Source organism: Panthera pardus, unplaced genomic scaffold (genome assembly GCF_024362965.1).
Source record: "Panthera pardus isolate Hobbes unplaced genomic scaffold, ASM2436296v1 HiC_scaffold_25, whole genome shotgun sequence".
In the NCBI taxonomy this organism is placed as follows: domain Eukaryota; kingdom Metazoa; phylum Chordata; class Mammalia; order Carnivora; family Felidae; genus Panthera; species Panthera pardus.
This window is the reverse complement of record NW_026526821.1, coordinates 12,435,488-12,453,566: the sequence shown is the minus strand read 5'-3', so window position 1 is coordinate 12,453,566 and position 18,079 is coordinate 12,435,488. Positions and strand designations below refer to the sequence as shown.

Below are 18,079 nucleotides of genomic sequence, written 5' to 3'. Positions count from 1 at the left end.
CATGCGCAGTGGCGACGAGGAGGTCTCGGGCAAGTTAAGGGCCGTCCTGCGCGCGAGCTGGTTTACGGAAGTGGTTCTGCGGCAGCATGCTGGCAGAGTTGGGTTTAATCGGGACCATAGGCGAAGATGACGAGGTGCCGGTGGAGCCTGAGTCTGACTCCGCGGACGAGGAGGAGGAGGTATGAGCCTGTCTGGGTTCGGGGCGCTGCGGCGCGCATTCATATTTCTGTCACTGCTTCCTTTCTCCATGCTTCTTCAGGCCCCTACCCTCAACTCCTCAGCGACCTCCTGCCAGACCGGCAAGTGTCCCTGGAAGGGGGCCCCAAGATCTTCTTCAGTTTGCTCGCCACTAACTTTTCATCACCTCCGCTCCGGTGCCGGCAGCGTGCTGTGTCGTCTTGGTGAACTCAGTGTCCATCACTGACCTCATGTTGAATCCATGCCCTGCGTAGTAGAGACCCAGGGGCGAGGCCAGGCCTAATTCCTGATCAGGGATTCGTTCATTAAGCCAGTATTTATTGAACACTTACGTGTGCTACACCTGGTGTTAAGCGTTCGGGACACAGCAGTGAACAAGATGGGCAAGGACACCATTCTCCTGAAGCTCATGTTGGGTGGGACGGTTACAGACTTTAAGCACCATGGCAGTTAAAACAGGAATCGTGTCGTGAAAAAGATGCTCACCCTTCAAAGATCCAGCCTGGGTGTTTGCCCCATGGTGGCCTCATCTGCCTACAGACACCTCCACTTGAGTGACCCGGGGCCTCAACAAATTCAGCACCAAAGTTGAACTCTGGGCTCCCTCACCTTGCCAATCTGCTCCATCTCAAGCCAGAAACCTGGGTGTCAACCTTGACAGCTTCCTCCTCACCCCCCTCCAGTCTTGTGCAGGCTAGCTCAAGACTCTCTCTTTAGCTTCTCTCCCTTCCTCCAACCACACTGCTCCCACCGTAGTCCAGGCTACTGAGACCTTGTGCTTGGGGACCTAGCATCCTAACATATTTGATCTCCAGCTCTTTTCTTGCCACCTCTCTTGAACCCTCCTCCCCCAGGGTATTCTCTGCTTAGCAGCTAGAATCTTTTTATTTCTTGAATGTAAAACTGTCATAAAATGATGATGCCAAAGTTGATATATGAAGTTGATATATGATACAGCTATCGATAGTTAAACTGAGTATCCAAGAAATGATATGCAATCATTACTACTAACAAAGTTTAGCGTGAGAGTTCTCATGAAATTATTTAACTCAAGTAAGGAAAAAAAGTCAGCATAGCACTTTTTAGTTCTTGGAAGCCATCGTTTAGCCAGTCTTCCTCCTTTTCCAGTTTTCACATGTATGGGTTTTTTGTTATTGATTAAAATTTTTTTTTTTTAATTTTAGAGAAGGCATGAGTGGGGGAGGGGGCAGAGGGAGAGAGAGAATCTTAAGAAGGCTCCATGCTCGGTACAGAGCCAGATGTAGGGCTTGATACAATGACCATGGGGTCATGACCTGAGCCAAAAGCAAGAGTCAGACACTCAACTGACTGAGCCACTCAGGCGCCCATTGTTACTGATTTCTAACTTAATTGAATTGCAGCAAGAGAAAGTAATCTGTGTAATATTGATTCTTTGAAACTTTGAAGATTTGCTTAAAAGCCTCCTATGTGATCAGTTTTTGTACCTATTCCATGTTTCTCCGAATACACATTCTATAATGGTGGGTGCAGTGTTCTCTACACGTTCACTGGAAAGAAGCTTATTGTACTCTTCAGGTTTTCTACAGACACTTAATTTTTGTCTGCTTAACCTATCAGTTACTGAGAGAGCTGTGTTAAAATCTGCCACAATTGTAGATTCCTGTTCTATGCTGTTTCATCTCAGTACCATAGTCACTCTGTTTCTCCCTCTTCCCAGGGGCCCATTGTACTGGGCAGAAAGCAGAAAGCCTTGCAGAAGAACCGTAGTGCCGATTTCAACCCTGACTTTGTTTTCACTGAGAAGGAGGGGGCATACGATGGCAGCTGGGCCATGGCTGATGTCATGAGCCAGCTCAAGAAGAAGGTGAGAACTGACAGAGATAGGCAGTTCCAGGCCTGGTAGAGTTGGACAGTAGGTTTCGGAGTCTAGCCTGGACCTCACTGCCTTTTGCCACTTGCTTACATTCAACAGACACTGGAACTCTTGGAAATAAACATGTGGGGTGGGGAGAAGCAGTCACAAATAACCCATAGTCTTGACTAAAACAAACGTGTAAAATATTGCAAAATAGGTGTATTACAGACTAGTTACAAACACATGAATTGATCCACAGATGATGTTTTAATGTATCAGAAATATCTTATTTCCTTCATTAGGAAAGGCATTCTCTAAAACCATACTGAAAAGGGGAAAAAAATCACAAATTCTGTCTGATTGGCATGGGGAAGGGTTTTTCTAAGTAGCATTCAGATACAAATGTGACATCTCTTGGTAATTATATTGTTGTAAATAGTAAACACCTTCTAAAATATAGATGTTCTTGGTTCCAGGTCAGGATTTTTCATAGTTGACTATTTGTTATGTTTGTTGTTGTTCTTGTTGTGAATAATCTGCAGATTGATTAATCTGTCCCAAGGACAGACAAGCCTTTTCTGTAGTAACATTTGAGACCCAACCCTCAGAGAAATCTTGCTTTGTCTCTTTCCCATATGTGTGTTTCTTTTTCGTCTATTTTTATCAGCAGAGGGCGGCTACTACATTAGATGAGAAGATTGAGAAAGTTCGCAAGAAAAGGAAAACAGAGGTGAGAAAGCAGAGCAGGTACTTCTGTGTGTAGTTAAGCCCTGAGCTTTACCCTCAACACAACCCCACCATTTTTCTGTAAGTATGAACTGGAGAACGTCTGGTGCAAGGCTTCTCTTTGTCTGTGGTTAATATTCCCTAAGAATCCACATAGTGTTCTGCCCAGGCTGGAGAGCATAAGATTGCTCTTCAGAGGTTCTGGATTTCCTGAAGTTTTGTAGTTGCCTTGCTTTATTAAAATATTTTTTCCAGGATAAAGAAGCCAAGTCTGGGAAGTCAGAGAAGGAGAAGGAAGCAAAGGAGGGCTCTGAACCGGAGGAGCAGGAAGACCTTGAAGGGAAGGATGAGGAAGGCCCAGAAGATGAAGACTCAGAGACTGATTACTCATCAGCTGATGAGAACATCCTCACCAAAGCAGGTGGATGCTACAGAGGCGATGTCAGAACGGGGGGCAGGAAGTTGGAAAGGGTCTGCCTTTCCTCTGTAGGATTTCCTATGTTCTTCTACACAGTTCCATTTAAGATCTCCTTGTTAAACTCCTTCTAGCTTCTCTTTTTTCTTGGGATTTTGTTATGGTTGTCGTACTTTGCAGGCAGACTGTACCCTTTTCCCCATCCCCAGCCCCACACAGCTGCTGGCACCTCTAAGATTCAGACCTATTTGGGGTGATAGGTCCCCCACATCCCACCTCAGATGGGCCCCGCCATGAAATGGGTGCTCTGTAATTATTTCTTGCAGAAACGAGTGCTAAAATATGATAATACGGCACGGTGGTCTCTGGAACTTGCCCGGTTTGCTGCTTGGTGTCCTCACCTGTGAACCGAGACTAATGACAGTAGCTCCCTCAGGCTGTTGGGTAGATTCAGTGAGGTGTCCACATAAAGCACTTAGGGCCGCATCTAGCAGATTGTACATGCTCAGTAAGCACAAGCCCTGATTGTCAGCTCTGTTTTTCTCCACAGATACACTCAAAGTAAAGGAGCGGAAGAAGAAGAAAGGACAGGTGCGTATGAGCGTGGACAACAGCGTGCAGCTTATTTTTGCATCCTGACTGGATTTCTGAGGCCAGTTAGTTTTCTTAGGCCCATTTTGCTGAATTCTTGGTCCATCTTTTGATTTCCTGGTGTAGGAAGCAGGAGGATTTTTTGAAGATGCATCCCAGTATGATGAAAACCTCTCCTTCCAGGACATGAACCTTTCTCGCCCTCTTCTGAAGGTATTGGCTTCTTTTGGCAACCATGGGATTATTGCAGTCACCCTTAACTAGGCTCCTGGCCCTAAACTGGGCTCTTTGCCTCCCTGAATTCTGTTGTCCACACAACTGCCAAAGAACCCTCTTAAACAAAAATTTCTCTTTTGACTTGTAAGGCTCTGCTCCTTCTGGTCTCCTCTGATATGTCTCCTCACTCTTTGGCCTCCTCACTGGCCCTCAAAAAGGTTAGGTGTCTTCTTCTCAGGGTCTTGGCACTTACTGCTCCCTCTGCCTGGAAGATTTTTTCAGTAATCTTGTTGGGGTGCTCACCTCTTTCAGGGTTCTACTCAGTGTCCTTTGCTCAGTGAGACATTCCCTGATCCTACTGTAAATTGTCCTCCTCCCAAGCCCCCTTGTCTGCTGTAGTTTTCTCCATAGCATTTATCTCCATATGGCATGTGTTTCTTTCTGGTCTTTTTTTTCCTACCAGATTGTAAGATTGCCAAGGTGGGGTTTTTATTTCTTTGGTGTAGTGCTGTGTCCTCCATGCTTAGAACAGGCCTCCCACACAATAGGCACTTGATAAATGCGGAATGAATGGGAGGGATTGAAGCAGTCACCACCTGCTTGTTTCATGCTGGGACTCCTCCTCCCCCTCCTGTGTGACCCTGTCTTTTCTGTTCAGGCCATTACAGCCATGGGCTTCAAGCAGCCCACCCCGATTCAGAAGGCATGCATACCTGTGGGTCTGTTGGGGAAGGATATCTGTGCCTGTGCAGCCACTGGGACAGGTAAGAGGAAGAGGCAGAAGGAGGGTGTTCAACCTGCAGCAAGGGTCTATGTTGATTTACCCAAGGGCCACCTTTGCTAAATATGCAAATATAGGGGCACCTGGGTGGCTCAGTCGGTTGAACGTCCAACTTCAGCTCAGGTCATGATCTCACGGTTCATGAGTTCGAGCCCCGTGTTGGGCTCATTGCTGTCAGCAAGGAGCCCGCTTTGGATCCTCTGTTCCCCTCTCTCTGCCCCTTCTCTCTCTCTCTCTCTGCCCCTCCCCTGCTTACATTCTCTCTCTCAAAAATGACTAAATATTAAAAAAATATATATAAATATAAACTGTAATGCAGTAACACTGTATATTCTGTTTATTAATTTCCTTTAAAAAAAAAACCCTCAACATTATATTTTCTTATTTTTAAAAAATGTTTATTTATTTATTTTGAGAGTGAGAGCAGGGGAGGGGTAGAGAGAGACAGGGAGAGAAAGAATCCCAAGCAGGCTCCACTCTGTGAGAGCCTGATGCGTGTCTCGACCCCAGGAACTGCAAGATCATGACCTGAGCCAAGATCAAGAGTCCGGTGCTTAATTGACTGAGCCACTCAGGTGCTCCTACATTTTCTTATTTTTTAAAATACTCTTCATTTTTAAAAAATGGTTGCATGGTATTCTATTATGTAACTATTTTTACTCTGCAATTAACTGCACTAATATACAAGGTTGTGATGAACACTCCTTTCATAAAATCTTCACTCCTGTGACTGGGGCTTATGTATAAATAACATGACCTTCATCAGACTCCCCTGAAATCTGTGACCTGTGAATATCCTATTAGGGTGTATCTGTGACCATGACTTCTTGTCGCTGCTCTAATGGGAGTAAGGATTTTATAAAATGTGTTCATCACAGTGTTTCATATCAGTACAGTTAATTATAGAGTAGAAACAGTCATGTGATAGAATATTATACAACCATTAAAATAAACGTATTTAAAGAAACAGGAAATACATTTTTTTTTTTTTTCTAAGTAATCTCTATCCCCAACATGAGTCTCTTAACTCACGATCCTGAGATCAAGGGCTGCGTGTTCTGCCAACTGAGCCAGCCAGGCACCGTTAACACGGTGCTTTTTTTAAACGGGGATTACTGAACAGAATATATAGTGTTATTGCATTAAATTTGTCTTTTTATATTTCTGTCCATTCAGAAGAATATTGGTAATATAGATACCATTATGTTGGTGCTTTATCTCTGATTGGCTGAATTGTGGGTGATTTTTATTATTTTCATATTTGTTTTTGTACTTCTCAGATTTTTTACATGGATGCTGTGGTTTAAAACCAGAAAAAAAGCTTTATGAAAAAAAAATTTGCTTCATTTCCTCCTGAACAGATACGTAGGTTTTCTGGGCTCAGGTGAATACCTGAATCTTGAAGGGACTGAAGCTCCCCTCACTGCTTTGCTGCTACCTTTTCCCGCAGGTAAAACTGCTGCTTTTGCCCTACCTGTCTTGGAGCGTCTGATCTACAAACCCCGCCAGGCTCCTGTCACCCGCGTGCTCGTGCTGGTTCCCACCCGAGAACTGGGCATCCAGGTGCACTCTGTAACCAAGCAGCTGGCTCAGTTCTGCAACATTACCACCTGCCTGGCTGTGGGTGAGTGTCTGGCTGTCCCTGAGAGACTGTGACGTGGTGGCGGGTGGGAAAGCCTTCCTACGATTAAACCCACTGAAAAAGCAGACGAGGTGTTGTCAAAGTAGATAGTGGGGGGGCTTAACTGAGACTTAACCAGCCTTAAAAAATGAAACTTCCAAGATTTGGGGCAAAAAAATCTTCTTGGTACTAAACCAATTTAGGATGTAATTTTTGGTTTGTATGAATAAAGAATCAAATATTTGGGGCAGAATATTTCTGATAATGTTATGTGATAACTGTTCTCTAACAGTTCCCTTCCCTATGCAGGGGGATGTCAGAGGTAATGTAGAAAGCATTAGTTTTCACAGCAGCTGCTTCTGTCCTTGTGTGTTTGAATCCACCTATTCTGAAGTGTCTTCCTGTCATCATCTTTTTTCACACTTAGCACAATTGTAACGTAATGATCTGCCTCTCCCAGTGTCTTTTAAATCCACACGAGCAGGGCCTTTGCCAGTCTTGTCCTCTGCTCTTTCCCCTGCATCTGGGATGAGACATGGCAGGTGGCAGGGCCCAGTCAATACCGATGAACCACTGACCGAATTGACCACCTGTGGGGGGGGGGCGCTCTTCTCTGCAGGGGGCCTGGATGTGAAGTCTCAGGAAGCAGCTCTTAGGGCAGCGCCTGACATCCTCATCGCCACCCCAGGCCGGCTCATCGATCACCTCCACAACTGCCCTTCCTTCCACCTGAGCAGTATCGAGGTGCTCATCCTGGATGAGGCTGACAGGTACACCTGGAATGGTGAGGCCCCAGGTGCTCTGAGGTCCTGTGGCCACCACATTATTCTGCATGGATCTCGCCATAGCCATGTGTGCGATGCCAGTTTAGCCGCTCACATTTGGACCTCTGTTCCTCATTAGCCTGGATTATTTTGCTTTTTTTCTCTCTCTACAATGTGATGGTGAAGAGGGAGGATAGATCAGATTCTGGCTTTGCCGCTTCCTGAGATTTGGAAATATAAGTGAGGGATAAGAATAAATACCCACCAAGGGGCGCCTGGGTGCCTCAGTCAGTTGAGCGTCCGACTTCGGCTCAGGTCAAGGTCTCGCGGTTCGTGGGTTTGAGAACCTCGTGGGGCTCTGTGCTGACAGCTCAGAGCCTGGAGTTTGCTTTGGATTCTGTGTCTCCTCTCTGCCCCTCCCCTGCTCACGCTGTTTCTCTCTCTCTCTCTCTCTCTCCCTCTCCCTCCCTTTCTCTCATATGGCTCCCATCTGCTTACCTCTTTCCTTCATGACCAAACAGAATGAACCTCAACGAACCGGACTAATGATTGAGGTGGAGGCAGGGGAATGAGGCGTCTGTTCAGGTTTCCTCTCCAGTTGAAGCATCTCCAAACTAAACAGGTCCTGAACTGAACTTCTGACCCCATATGCCCCTTCCTCTCTCTTCCCATCTCAGTGCTTGGCAGGCCTGTCTTCCAGTTGTCCTGGGAAGGATTCTTCGCATCATCTGTGTTCTCATCGTCCACCCACAGAGCAGCCATTGGGAAGTCCTGTCAGCCCATGAAGGGGCTTCTGCACTTGCTGTCCTCTCAGCTTGGACTGAACCTTTACTTCCTCAGGTTTCTGTTCCAGCTGTTCCTTACTGGAAGAGCCTTTGCTGGTCCCTATAACACTTCTGTCTTCCATTCTCTGAGGCGTTACACCTTTCCTACCTCCTACATTGTCACCCGAATGGTTCTGTGGTGGTTGTGTCCCTCCTCTCCCCTGGAACATATTTGTGAAGAGCTTGTTGCTCTACGTCCAGGATTGTGTCTGGTATCTAGCAGATGCTTGGTAAGTGTTTATTGAATAATGGATTAAATCCCCCTGAGCAAATGAACCATTCTTGAGTCCTGAGGGAGGTAAAGGAGATCTTTCTAAGCAGAGGGAACATGATCTGATTTAGGTTTTGAAGGGGAAGGGAATTGTATTAAAAAGTGTTAATGTCTAGAGGCGCCTGGGTGGCTCAGTCAGTTAAAACGTCTGAGTCTTGATTTTGGCTCAGGTCATGATCTTGCAGTTTATGAGTTTGAGGCTTGCGGTAGGCTCTGTGCTGACAGTGCAGTGCCTGCTTGGGATTCTCTCTCTCTCTCTCTCTCTCTCTCTCCCTCTCTCCCCCCCTCCCTCTCCCTCCCTCTCTCTCTCCCTCCCTCCTTCCCCCTCCCTCCCTCCCCCACTCTGTTCCCCAGCCCTCCCCTGCTCTCGTGCGTGCACACACTCTGTGTCTCTCTCTCAAAATAAATAAATGTTAAAAAAGTTTTTTTAAATGTTAAAGTCCCAGAAGACCAAGAAAGGCTGTGGAAGGGTCTTATTAAGGCAACCAAGGACCATGACAGCTAAATGTGGTACCTGATCCTTGACTGGAGCCTGAGCTGGAGGGAGAAACACTGTAGAGGATTTGTTCAGTTGAACAAATTGGAATTAATGTAATTCTATACTGATTAATATTATCTACAAGAAGAAAAAGGTTCCTTTACAGCAAAGAGAACTGGCAGGTCCCACCTTAATCATGTGATCAAACTCACGTCAGTGACTGTGTCTCCAGATGGAGAGGGAGATGCACAGCCGCATCCCTGCACGTTCTCGAAGCGATGAGTTATTGAATCAGGTCACTGGGAAATAATCAGACAAAGACAGAATGTGACAAAGCTTGAGGAGACTTTTCTGGATGAAGGGAGACCAAAGAAACATGACAGCCAATGCAGTGTAGGAACTTTGGTTCCTGAACTGAAAACATAAAAAGACAGCTATAAAATGACATTTTGGGGATAGTTAGGGATATTTCAATATGGACTGTAGTTTAGACACTACTCAAACACTTCAACGTTTTGGGTGTGATAACGACATTATGATGATGTAGGAGAAGGTCCTTAGGGATTGTGCACTGAGATAGCTGGGTCAAGGTGTGGTGATGTCTGCAACTTATAAATAGCTCCGCAAAAAAAAAAAAAAAAAAAAAGGATAAAACAAACGTGGCCAGATGATAGTTCTTAGTGAATCTTGGTGAACGGCTAAACCAACAGTACTAATTCATAAGTCAATAAATGAGCCTGCAACGTAACCAGTTACAACATCACTGCAACAGATGCAAGCTCAGTCCATTTCTCTTGATTCCTTCTCCCTGCGTATCAGGATGCTGGACGAGTACTTTGAGGAACAGATGAAGGAGATCATCCGGATGTGTTCCCACCACCGCCAAACGATGCTTTTCTCAGCCACTATGACGGACGAGGTGGGCCTCAGGAATTCTGCTTGGTGGGGTGAATGGAGGGGTGCAGAGGACCCTGCCTGGGCTGCAGCGGGGGGCCTGGGGCAAACATGGCTTGCCTCCACTGCCTCCTCCTCTCCCCACCTCCCTGCCTCCTGGCAGGCCAGTGAGCATTCCTGTCTTTGTGCTGGGCAGGTAAAAGATCTGGCTTCTGTCTCCTTGAAGAATCCTGTCCGAATATTTGTGAACAGCAACACAGATGTGGCCCCCTTCCTGAGGCAGGAGTTTGTCCGGATCCGGCCGAATCGGGAAGGGGACCGGGAAGCCATCGTGGCAGGTGAAAGCCCAGGGTGCCAGATTCCCTTGGCCTTGTGGGTGGCACACTCTAGTGGTGGGGTGTTTCCTGGCACCTCCTCTCTCAGGATCCCCTGACTTGTTGCATGGTACTTCTGTTTATTTATTTGCTCTGCCACTTGGGCCACAGGTCCTTCCTCCCCCTTTTCTGTCACCTCACCTCTTTCCTGCTGTCCAGTCCTCCTTCGGTCCTGCTGAATACATAGCTACTTCCCCCACCACCACCCCTCTGGCCCTTGGTTCAAGCTACTGCCTCTCTTGCCTGAATTGTTGGCAGTGGCCTTGTACTTGGCTCCTACTCCCACTCTTGTTCCTTGGTAACCCTTTCTCCACACTGCTGATCATTTAAAGTGATCATTTACTAGTGAACATTTGCTCATGTTACCTCCCTATTTACAACCCTCTGGTGTCTCCCCATCGCACTTAGACCACAATCTACACTCCCTAGCAAGTCCTGTATGGCCCTCTGGGACCTGGCCCCTGCCTGCCTGGAGTCCTCAGCCTTGGTGCCTTTGCTCATGATGCCCAGCCATGCTCTCCTGCTTTCGTTGAAACCAAGTTTGTCTTGCCTCGGGGCCTTTACATTTGCTCTTTCCTCTGCCTGAAATCTTTCCCCAAATCTTGTACTTTGTCATTCAGCCTAGTATCACCTCTTTAGAGAGGCCAGCCCTAAAGCTGCCTCCCTGTCTTGCTTTCACTCTCCCACAGCATTTATCACACTTGGGAATTGGCTTCTCTTCTTCTCTGCCCTGGAACATGAGCCTGTCTCCTCCAGTGCCAGGCACAGCAGCCACTTCATAGGTGAGGGAGTGGGGAGTATGTATTGGAGGTGGCTTCCAGCTCACTCTTCTCTCCTCTCCAGCTCTGTTGACAAGAACCTTCACTGACCACGTGATGCTGTTCACCCAGACCAAGAAGCAGGCCCACCGCATGCACATCCTCCTGGGGCTCATGGGGCTGCAGGTGGGCGAGCTCCATGGCAACCTGTCACAGACACAGCGGCTGGAGGCCCTCCGGTAAACTTCGGGGGCCTGAGGCTCCCCTCCATCCTTCAGAGAGGGCTCTCATTTGAAAGGGGGAAAATCCCACACAGAGGTTACGTTAGAGCAGTAGCATGGAATGCAGATAGCACGACTCCCTCCTTCAGAGATTTTAGTCTCACTGCTGTAAGGCTGTCTTAGACACATTCAGAACTCCTTGTAGTCCCGCAGATGACACTTGTGCCCTAGGATTGAGTGTGGGAACTGCTGAGGGGGCCACAGCAGAAAATTCTGACTTGGGAGGACATAGCATGTGTCTTGTTCTTTATAGGTTTTCCAGAGCAGTGGGCATACCTGGGTCTGATAGAATGAGATTTGGAATCAAAGCCAGCCACCATTTCCTCATCATTTACTTTGCTGTGCCCTTTGTTTTTCCATGTGTTTTCTTGTTTAATTCTCATAGAATGGAGTCATGCTGGTAGGCAGGGAGAAACCTTTAGAATTCTCCACCTATCCCCATAGATCATAGGCAGCTGAAAGTTATTTTTATAAAGAAAGGCTGTTTTGAACGCGGAAGACATTTGCATCTGCTACTTCCTATAATTTAGCTCTGTGGTTCCTGACTTTCATATTTGTAGAGTTGGGGCTTAAGGTGGTATAAACAAAACTACATTTGTTCTGTGTTACAGGATGTTTAAGGTGTTGTGTGAAGTATTAGATGGTCTGACGTTTAGGATCTTGTTCAGATGGTCACTCTGACCATCTATACTTTGCTGCTTGACTCCAAAGGGATTGGCATTCTCTCTGCTGGCTCAGGCTCCTGCAAGCATTTTTGGGCTTAGGTATCCAAGTGAACATCTGTTTGTGGCTATTTCCAGGCGCTTTAAGGACGAACAGATTGACATCCTTGTGGCCACAGATGTGGCAGCCCGTGGACTTGACATCGAGGGGGTCAAAACGGTGAGCAGCCCGTGTCTTCCTTGAACTTTTGGTGGGAGTCTTTGTGCCTCCTTGTGTCCCCTTTCCCTCCAACTCCCAGGTCTGACTTTGACCTTCCAGGTAATCAACTTCACCATGCCCAACACCATCAAGCATTATGTCCACCGAGTGGGGCGAACGGCGCGGGCTGGCAGGGCTGGGCGCTCAGTGTCTCTGGTTGGAGAAGAGGAGCGGAAGATGCTGAAGGAGATCGTAAAAGCCGCCAAAGCCCCTGTGAAGGCCCGGATACTTCCCCAAGGTGAGCAGGCACCACTGCAGCAGCTTAGGGTGGTTGGGGTGGGCAGGGCAGGGTCCTAGATCGGACTCTGTGGGACAGAGCTGGAGGCAGAGGGTAATAGGTGAGAGCAGGTGCCTTGCGGTCAGGAGTCAGATTTGAATCCCAGTCCTGCCCCTTCCTTGCTGAGTGACCCTGGTCCGGTCTCACCTTGCCTCTCTGGGCTTTGGTCTCTCTCTATGTGAAAGGGAATAATGACAGACTTGTGCCCTGAGTGCCCCACTCTTAGGTTATTTTCCATCCTTTGGGAAGAGAGGGCTTCATTTTGGGGTAAAATCCTTACTTATCACCCTCCTTCCTTTCACAGGGGGGCAGAGGGCAGCACTTCTATGTTTTAGATATCTTTCATGCTTTTCCTTCTCCTCTGTAGGGGTCATATAAAGCACATCCTTTCTAAAAATTGTTTTTTAAAGTTATAAAAATAATATATATTCAGTATTAGAAAACAGTAAGTGGAAGAGCTCACCATTAGCATTTGGGCCACATCCTTTGAGACCTTTATTCCCTTCACGATGTCTTTTTCCTCTCGTTTTCATTTTCACGTCATTCATTCTGTCAGCTAACAGTTCCTGGGACTACCAAGTGCCTCGTGCTGTTTATTCTAGGTATCAGGGATATAGCAGAAAGCAAAACAGCTGAGACTCTGGTGGAAAAAAGACAATAAATCATAGATGTGATCTAGCATGACAGACAGGAGGAGAGATGCTACTTTCGAAAGCTGTTTAGGAAAGGCCTCTGAACAGATGGCATTTGAGCTGAGCCCTGAATCAGGAGAACGAGGCAGCCGTGAGTGCTCTGGAGACTGTGTGCCCAGCAGAGGAAAACAGGGCAAAGCCTCTGAGGCAGCAGACTTGGTGTGCGAATTAAAGTGAAGGAAGAGCCAGAGGGCCCAGGGCACAGTGAGCAAGGTGGAGATAGGTGCTCAGAGAGGTAGATAGGGGCCACGCTTAGGAGTTTGGATTATTCCAAGAGCAACAGGCTCTTTGTGTGTGTGTGTGGGGGGGGGTGTTGTTAAGCAGAGAAATAACATGTAAAAAATCCCCATTTTCTGTTGTCACTAAATACACATATTGTTTTCATCAGTTACACAGTACTTATCCTCAGCTAAAAAATTGTTTTGTTCCCTTCCCTTGAGATGTCATCCTCAAGTTCCGGGACAAGATTGAGAAAATGGAGAAGGACGTGTATGCGGTTCTGCAGCTCGAGGCTGAGGAGAAAGAGTTGCAGCAGTCGGAAGTCCAGGTGTGGCCGCGTGGAGGGCTGTGGCCCACAGTACAGTGCAGAAAGCCGACCACAGAGCAGAGCCCACAGCCCCTGCCGGCTCTGCCCTTCCGAAATGCTGTGTCTGCCAAACGTTATCGGAGCCCCAGACATTTGCAGGCAGCGGCTTCTTGCAGCTGCCATGTTACGTATCCTCAGATGTAGGTTTCACGGCAGCCATCTTTTTGCTGTTTCCACAGATCAACACAGCAAAACGGCTCCTGGAGAAGGGGAAAGAGGTGCTGAACCACGAGCCTGAGAGGAGTTGGTTCCAGACCAAGGAAGAGAGAAAGAAGGAAAAAAGTATGTTGGAGAGGTCCCTCAAAAAGCTAACCACAGAATTATCCTGGAACCCAGCAATGCCATTGCTAGGTCTATTCCCAAAAGAACTGAGAACAGGGACTCAAATGGATACTTGTATGCCAGTATCCATTAAAGCATGATTCACAATAGCCAAGGGTTAGAAGCAACCTGTGTCTGTCAGCAGATGAACAGATACACAAAACGACAGTACGTGGTACAGCCGTAATGAAGCTGATACGTGCTGCAAGGGTGAACCTTGAATACATGCCAAGTGAAATGATCCAGACGCAGAAGGACAGATATCTGTGATTCTGCTTATATGAGGTACCTAGAGAGGCAAATCCATAAATGCAGAAAGTAGAATAGAGATTACCAGGGGTTGTGGGGAGGGAGTTACTATTAATGGTTACAGAGCTTTCATTTGGGATGATGAAAGAGTTACAGAAACATCACGGTGATGGTTGTGCAACACTGTGAATGTAATTAGTGCTACAGAATTGTAGATGTAGAATGCATAAAAGGGCAAATTTTGTGTTCTGTCCTTTTTGCCACAATTTAAAAAAAGTAGGTCGGGAAGATATTTATATGTATTCCCTACACTCCCCCCTTTTTATCACACAAATGAATTCAGATTTTTCTACACCTAGTTTCTTTTCTTTCTCGTTTCTTTCTTTTCTTTTCTTTTCTTTCTTTCTCTTTCTTTCTTTCTTTCTTTCTTTCTTTCTTTCTTTCTTTCTTTCTTTCTTTCTTTTATTTTGACAAGAGAGACAGAGAGAGAGTGGGGGAGGAGCAGAGAGAAAGGGAGAAAAAGAGCCCAAGCAGGCTGTGTGCTGTCAGCACAGAGCATGACACGGGGCTCAAACCCACAAACTATGAAATCATGACCTGAGCCGAAACCAAGAGTCAGAACACTTAACCAACTGACACTTAACCACCCAGGTGCCCCATATGCCTTGCTTTTTCCACTTAATTTTGTAGCTTGTATTTTATACAGGTACGTACCTAGTTAACTTTTTTTTTTTAATGGGTGCACGGTATTCCATCACGTGGGTAGATTATAATTTATTTAATTAGTTTACTGTCGAGGGACACTGAGTTTGTTTATAATTTCTTGCTGTTGTAAACATGTAGTGAATAACTGTACAAATGCCCTTTCACAATTAAGCAAGTATATTTGATTTGCAGGATAAATCCCTGAAAGTGAAACTGTAGGTCAGAGGGTGTGTGTATTTATTATTTTGTTAGGGATTGCAAACTTACCCTGCTAAGAGGTTGTATCCGCAGTTTAAGAAATACCACCTATATTTGATGGGACAAAAAATTAGAGTGTGTGTACGTTAAGTTTCTGTGTTAAAAATAGTTATATTGTGGAAAGGTCTGGGACTGTAAGTGAACCAAATCATCTTTCATACCAGGAGGTAGATAATGTCTCAAATGGGTTGAGGAATAGTGCAATAAGCATGTGATTTAGTGAGATTACCACTTGGTGGAGGTAACCACCAGGAGAGGACATGATTTGCTGCTTCTCATTTTTTTTTTTTTGCTGCTTCTTTTTGAACTCTTACATACCAATTTAAAATATGTGCACGTCTTTAAAAAAAGATACAAAAGGGGCGCCTGGGTGGCTCAGTCGGTTGAGCGTCCGACTTCGGCTCAGGTCATGATCTCACGGTCCGTGAGTTCGAGCCCCGCGTCGGGCTCTGTGCTGACAGCTCGGAGCCTGGAGCCTGTTTCAGATTCTGTGTCTCCCTCTCTCTCTGACCCTCCCCAGTTCATGTTCTGTCTCTCTCTGTCTCAAAAATAAATATAACGCTGAGAAAAAAAAAAAAGTAAATTGCTTTAAAAAAAAAAAAAAAGATACAAGAGTACCGGAAATCTCATGTTGTCTCCTCATCCTAGTTGCCAAGGCTCTGCAGGAGTTTGACTTGGCCTTAAGAGGAAAGAAGAAGAGGAAGAAGTTTATGAAGGATGCCAAGAAAAAGGGGGAGATGACAGTGAGTGGCTTTCCCTTTGGAGTTGAGTCCCTGCCCAGTGGCATGTGTCAGGGCTTCCTGGTCTGTTCCATACTCACATCATCCTTCTTTCCAGGCAGAAGAAAGGTCCCAGTTTGAAATCCTTAAGGCACAGATGTTTGCTGAGCGGCTGGCCAAGAGAAATCGCAGAGCCAAGAGGGCCCGAGCAATGCCGGAAGAGGAGCCAGCAAGAGTCCCCGGTAGGCAGATGGGACTGCCTGGTAGGAGGCTTCTCCCTGAAACTTGTACTTGTGGTCAGGGAGAAAATTGGAGGGATGATAAGACCCTGTAGTTTTTGAGTAATGAGTGTGCACCAGTGTGTACAGCTGTCCAGTTTTGGGTTCCCAAGTGGGGAAGTGACCCCATGATTAGTGGGGACAGCTAGGATTTGAACCCAGGCATTTCTGACTCTGGAGCCTATGTCCTTACAAACTGCTACTTGGAGGAGTGGGTCAGGGTAGAAAGAAGTGAAGTCAGTCTTTCAGCCCATTTCACATTTCAGTGGTTTTTACTTTGGGATTCTGCAGTCGTCCTTTGGAGTGGTTCTTCAGATGTGGCACTTCTGAATTCCTCATCTCTTTTTTGCTGGCACCTGATTGATGTCTTGTTTCCATGTCAGTAAATCACCAGACCAGAGCATTCACTGAATTTGGAACCATTACCCTGAGCTTAAGGATTGGATTTGGGAGCTTAGGCCAAAGAGGACATAGGTAACCTGTTCTTTCTCTGCACAGCCAAGAAACAAAAGCAGCTGAAGAAATCTGTATTTGATGAAGAACTTACTAACACAAGCAAGAAGGCCTTGAAACAGTATCGAGCCGGGTAGGGTTTTAAGTCATCATGGGGTTCTTCATATTATGATTAAAGCTATAAACCTTCTTCCTCCTTCTGTGCTCCCCAATTCCCATATACCTGTAGCTTTATAATACTTAATTTTAAGGGCTCTTGTCTGACACCTTCCCCCCTCCACAGCCCATCTCTGGATCCCAGAGTGAGAATAGGAGGAAAGAATTAAGGTCCTCCTACCTTGGAGGAGAAACAGCATATTTCTGGTTCAGAAACAGAATAGCAGAGGATCCCTTTTTACTCATAGGAATGTGTTATACACACCCCACCCCAGGATGGGGATAGATTAAGCTTCCCAAGTAGTTTATTTTTGTAAAACTAAAAAAAAAATTTTTTTAAGTTTATTTTGAGGGAGAGAGAGCAAGCGAGCAAGGGAGGGGCAGAAAGAGAGAGGGAGAGAATCCCAAGCAGGCTCTGCACTGTCAGCGCGAAGCCTGATCTGGGGCTCAAACTCGTGAACCATGAGATCATGATCTGAGCCAAAACCAAGAGTTGGACGCTTAACTGAGCGACGCCAGTGCTCCAGTTTTGTTTTGTTTTTTTTAAATGTTTTAGTTTCTAAAAATGTTTAATTTTTGAGAGAGAGACAGAGTGCTGAGTGTGAGCAGGGGAGGGGCAGAGAGAGGGGGAGACACAGAATCCAAAACAGCTCCAGGCTCTGAGCTGTCAGCACAGAGCCCGACGTGAGGCTTGAACCCACAAACTGTGAGATCATGACCTGAGCTGAAGTCAGAGGCTTAACCAATTGAGCCACCCAGGTGCCCCAATTAGTTTTAGATGCATGAGAAGGGAGTCTTTTTTTTGGAGCTGGGCCCTAAATTCCACAGTCCCATATTTAATCAGGGGAAAACACTACGTGTAGAACCTCAGGCCCTGAAAATGATGCATTAGTGATGCCTCATGTGGGAGCAGGCGGTAGGGGTTATGGGACATCATCTGTCTTTCCAGCAGCCATTTCAGCATCTTACCTTCTTGAACCCACAGCCCCTCCTTTGAAGAAAGGAAACAGTTGGGCTTGCACCACCAAAGACGAGGAGGAAACTTTAAATCTAAATCCAGGTAATATTTGCAGTTTTGGAGGGCCAGAGGTTATGACTGGGATTGGAGAACAAACCTTTCATGGGAAAGCTCCACCTTGTTTCTGTCTTTGGGGGCCAGTCTTCACTCTGCTCATTTTCTTTGTAGGTACAAGAGGAGGAAGTAGCTGTGGTGGCCTGGAGTCCGTGGGGCAGCCCTTAGATCCCTTCCTTATGGGAAGTCATCCTGGCTTGGTCTCTTTTCTCCATTTGTAAAAAAAACTTTTAAAGATTTAGTGTGTCATTTGTACATTAAAAAAGAAAAAAAGGTTGGGAGTGGTGGTGATATGTAGAGCTATTTCCTAAGCATCCTTGTGAGTCAGCCAAGGCTCACTTCTTACTAACTTTCACACAAAGA

The 18,079-nt window shown here is 46.3% G+C and overlaps 1 protein-coding gene across 2 annotated transcripts; it reads left to right on the top strand.

Annotated features, from left to right (window-relative positions):
* On the top strand, positions 1-17,993 carry DDX27 (DEAD-box helicase 27). Of its 2 annotated transcripts, none has more exons than XM_019458189.2 (21): positions 1-179; positions 1,898-2,044; positions 2,706-2,765; positions 3,017-3,182; positions 3,727-3,767; positions 3,894-3,980; positions 4,642-4,747; positions 6,215-6,388; positions 7,005-7,155; positions 9,542-9,641; positions 9,813-9,954; positions 10,834-10,987; positions 11,830-11,911; positions 12,011-12,188; positions 13,360-13,466; positions 13,685-13,787; positions 15,687-15,781; positions 15,876-15,999; positions 16,534-16,621; positions 17,630-17,704; positions 17,831-17,993. In XM_019458189.2, exons 1-21 carry the CDS (start codon positions 87-89, stop codon positions 17,847-17,849), a joined length of 2,292 nt encoding a protein of 763 aa, XP_019313734.2. In that variant the 5' UTR covers positions 1-86; the 3' UTR covers positions 17,850-17,993. The 2 variants fall into 2 exon arrangements, with proteins under 2 accessions (XP_019313734.2, XP_053746131.1); XM_053890156.1 differs by having other exon boundaries at positions 2,703-2,765.
* The last annotated feature ends 86 nt before the right edge of the window (positions 17,994-18,079 follow it).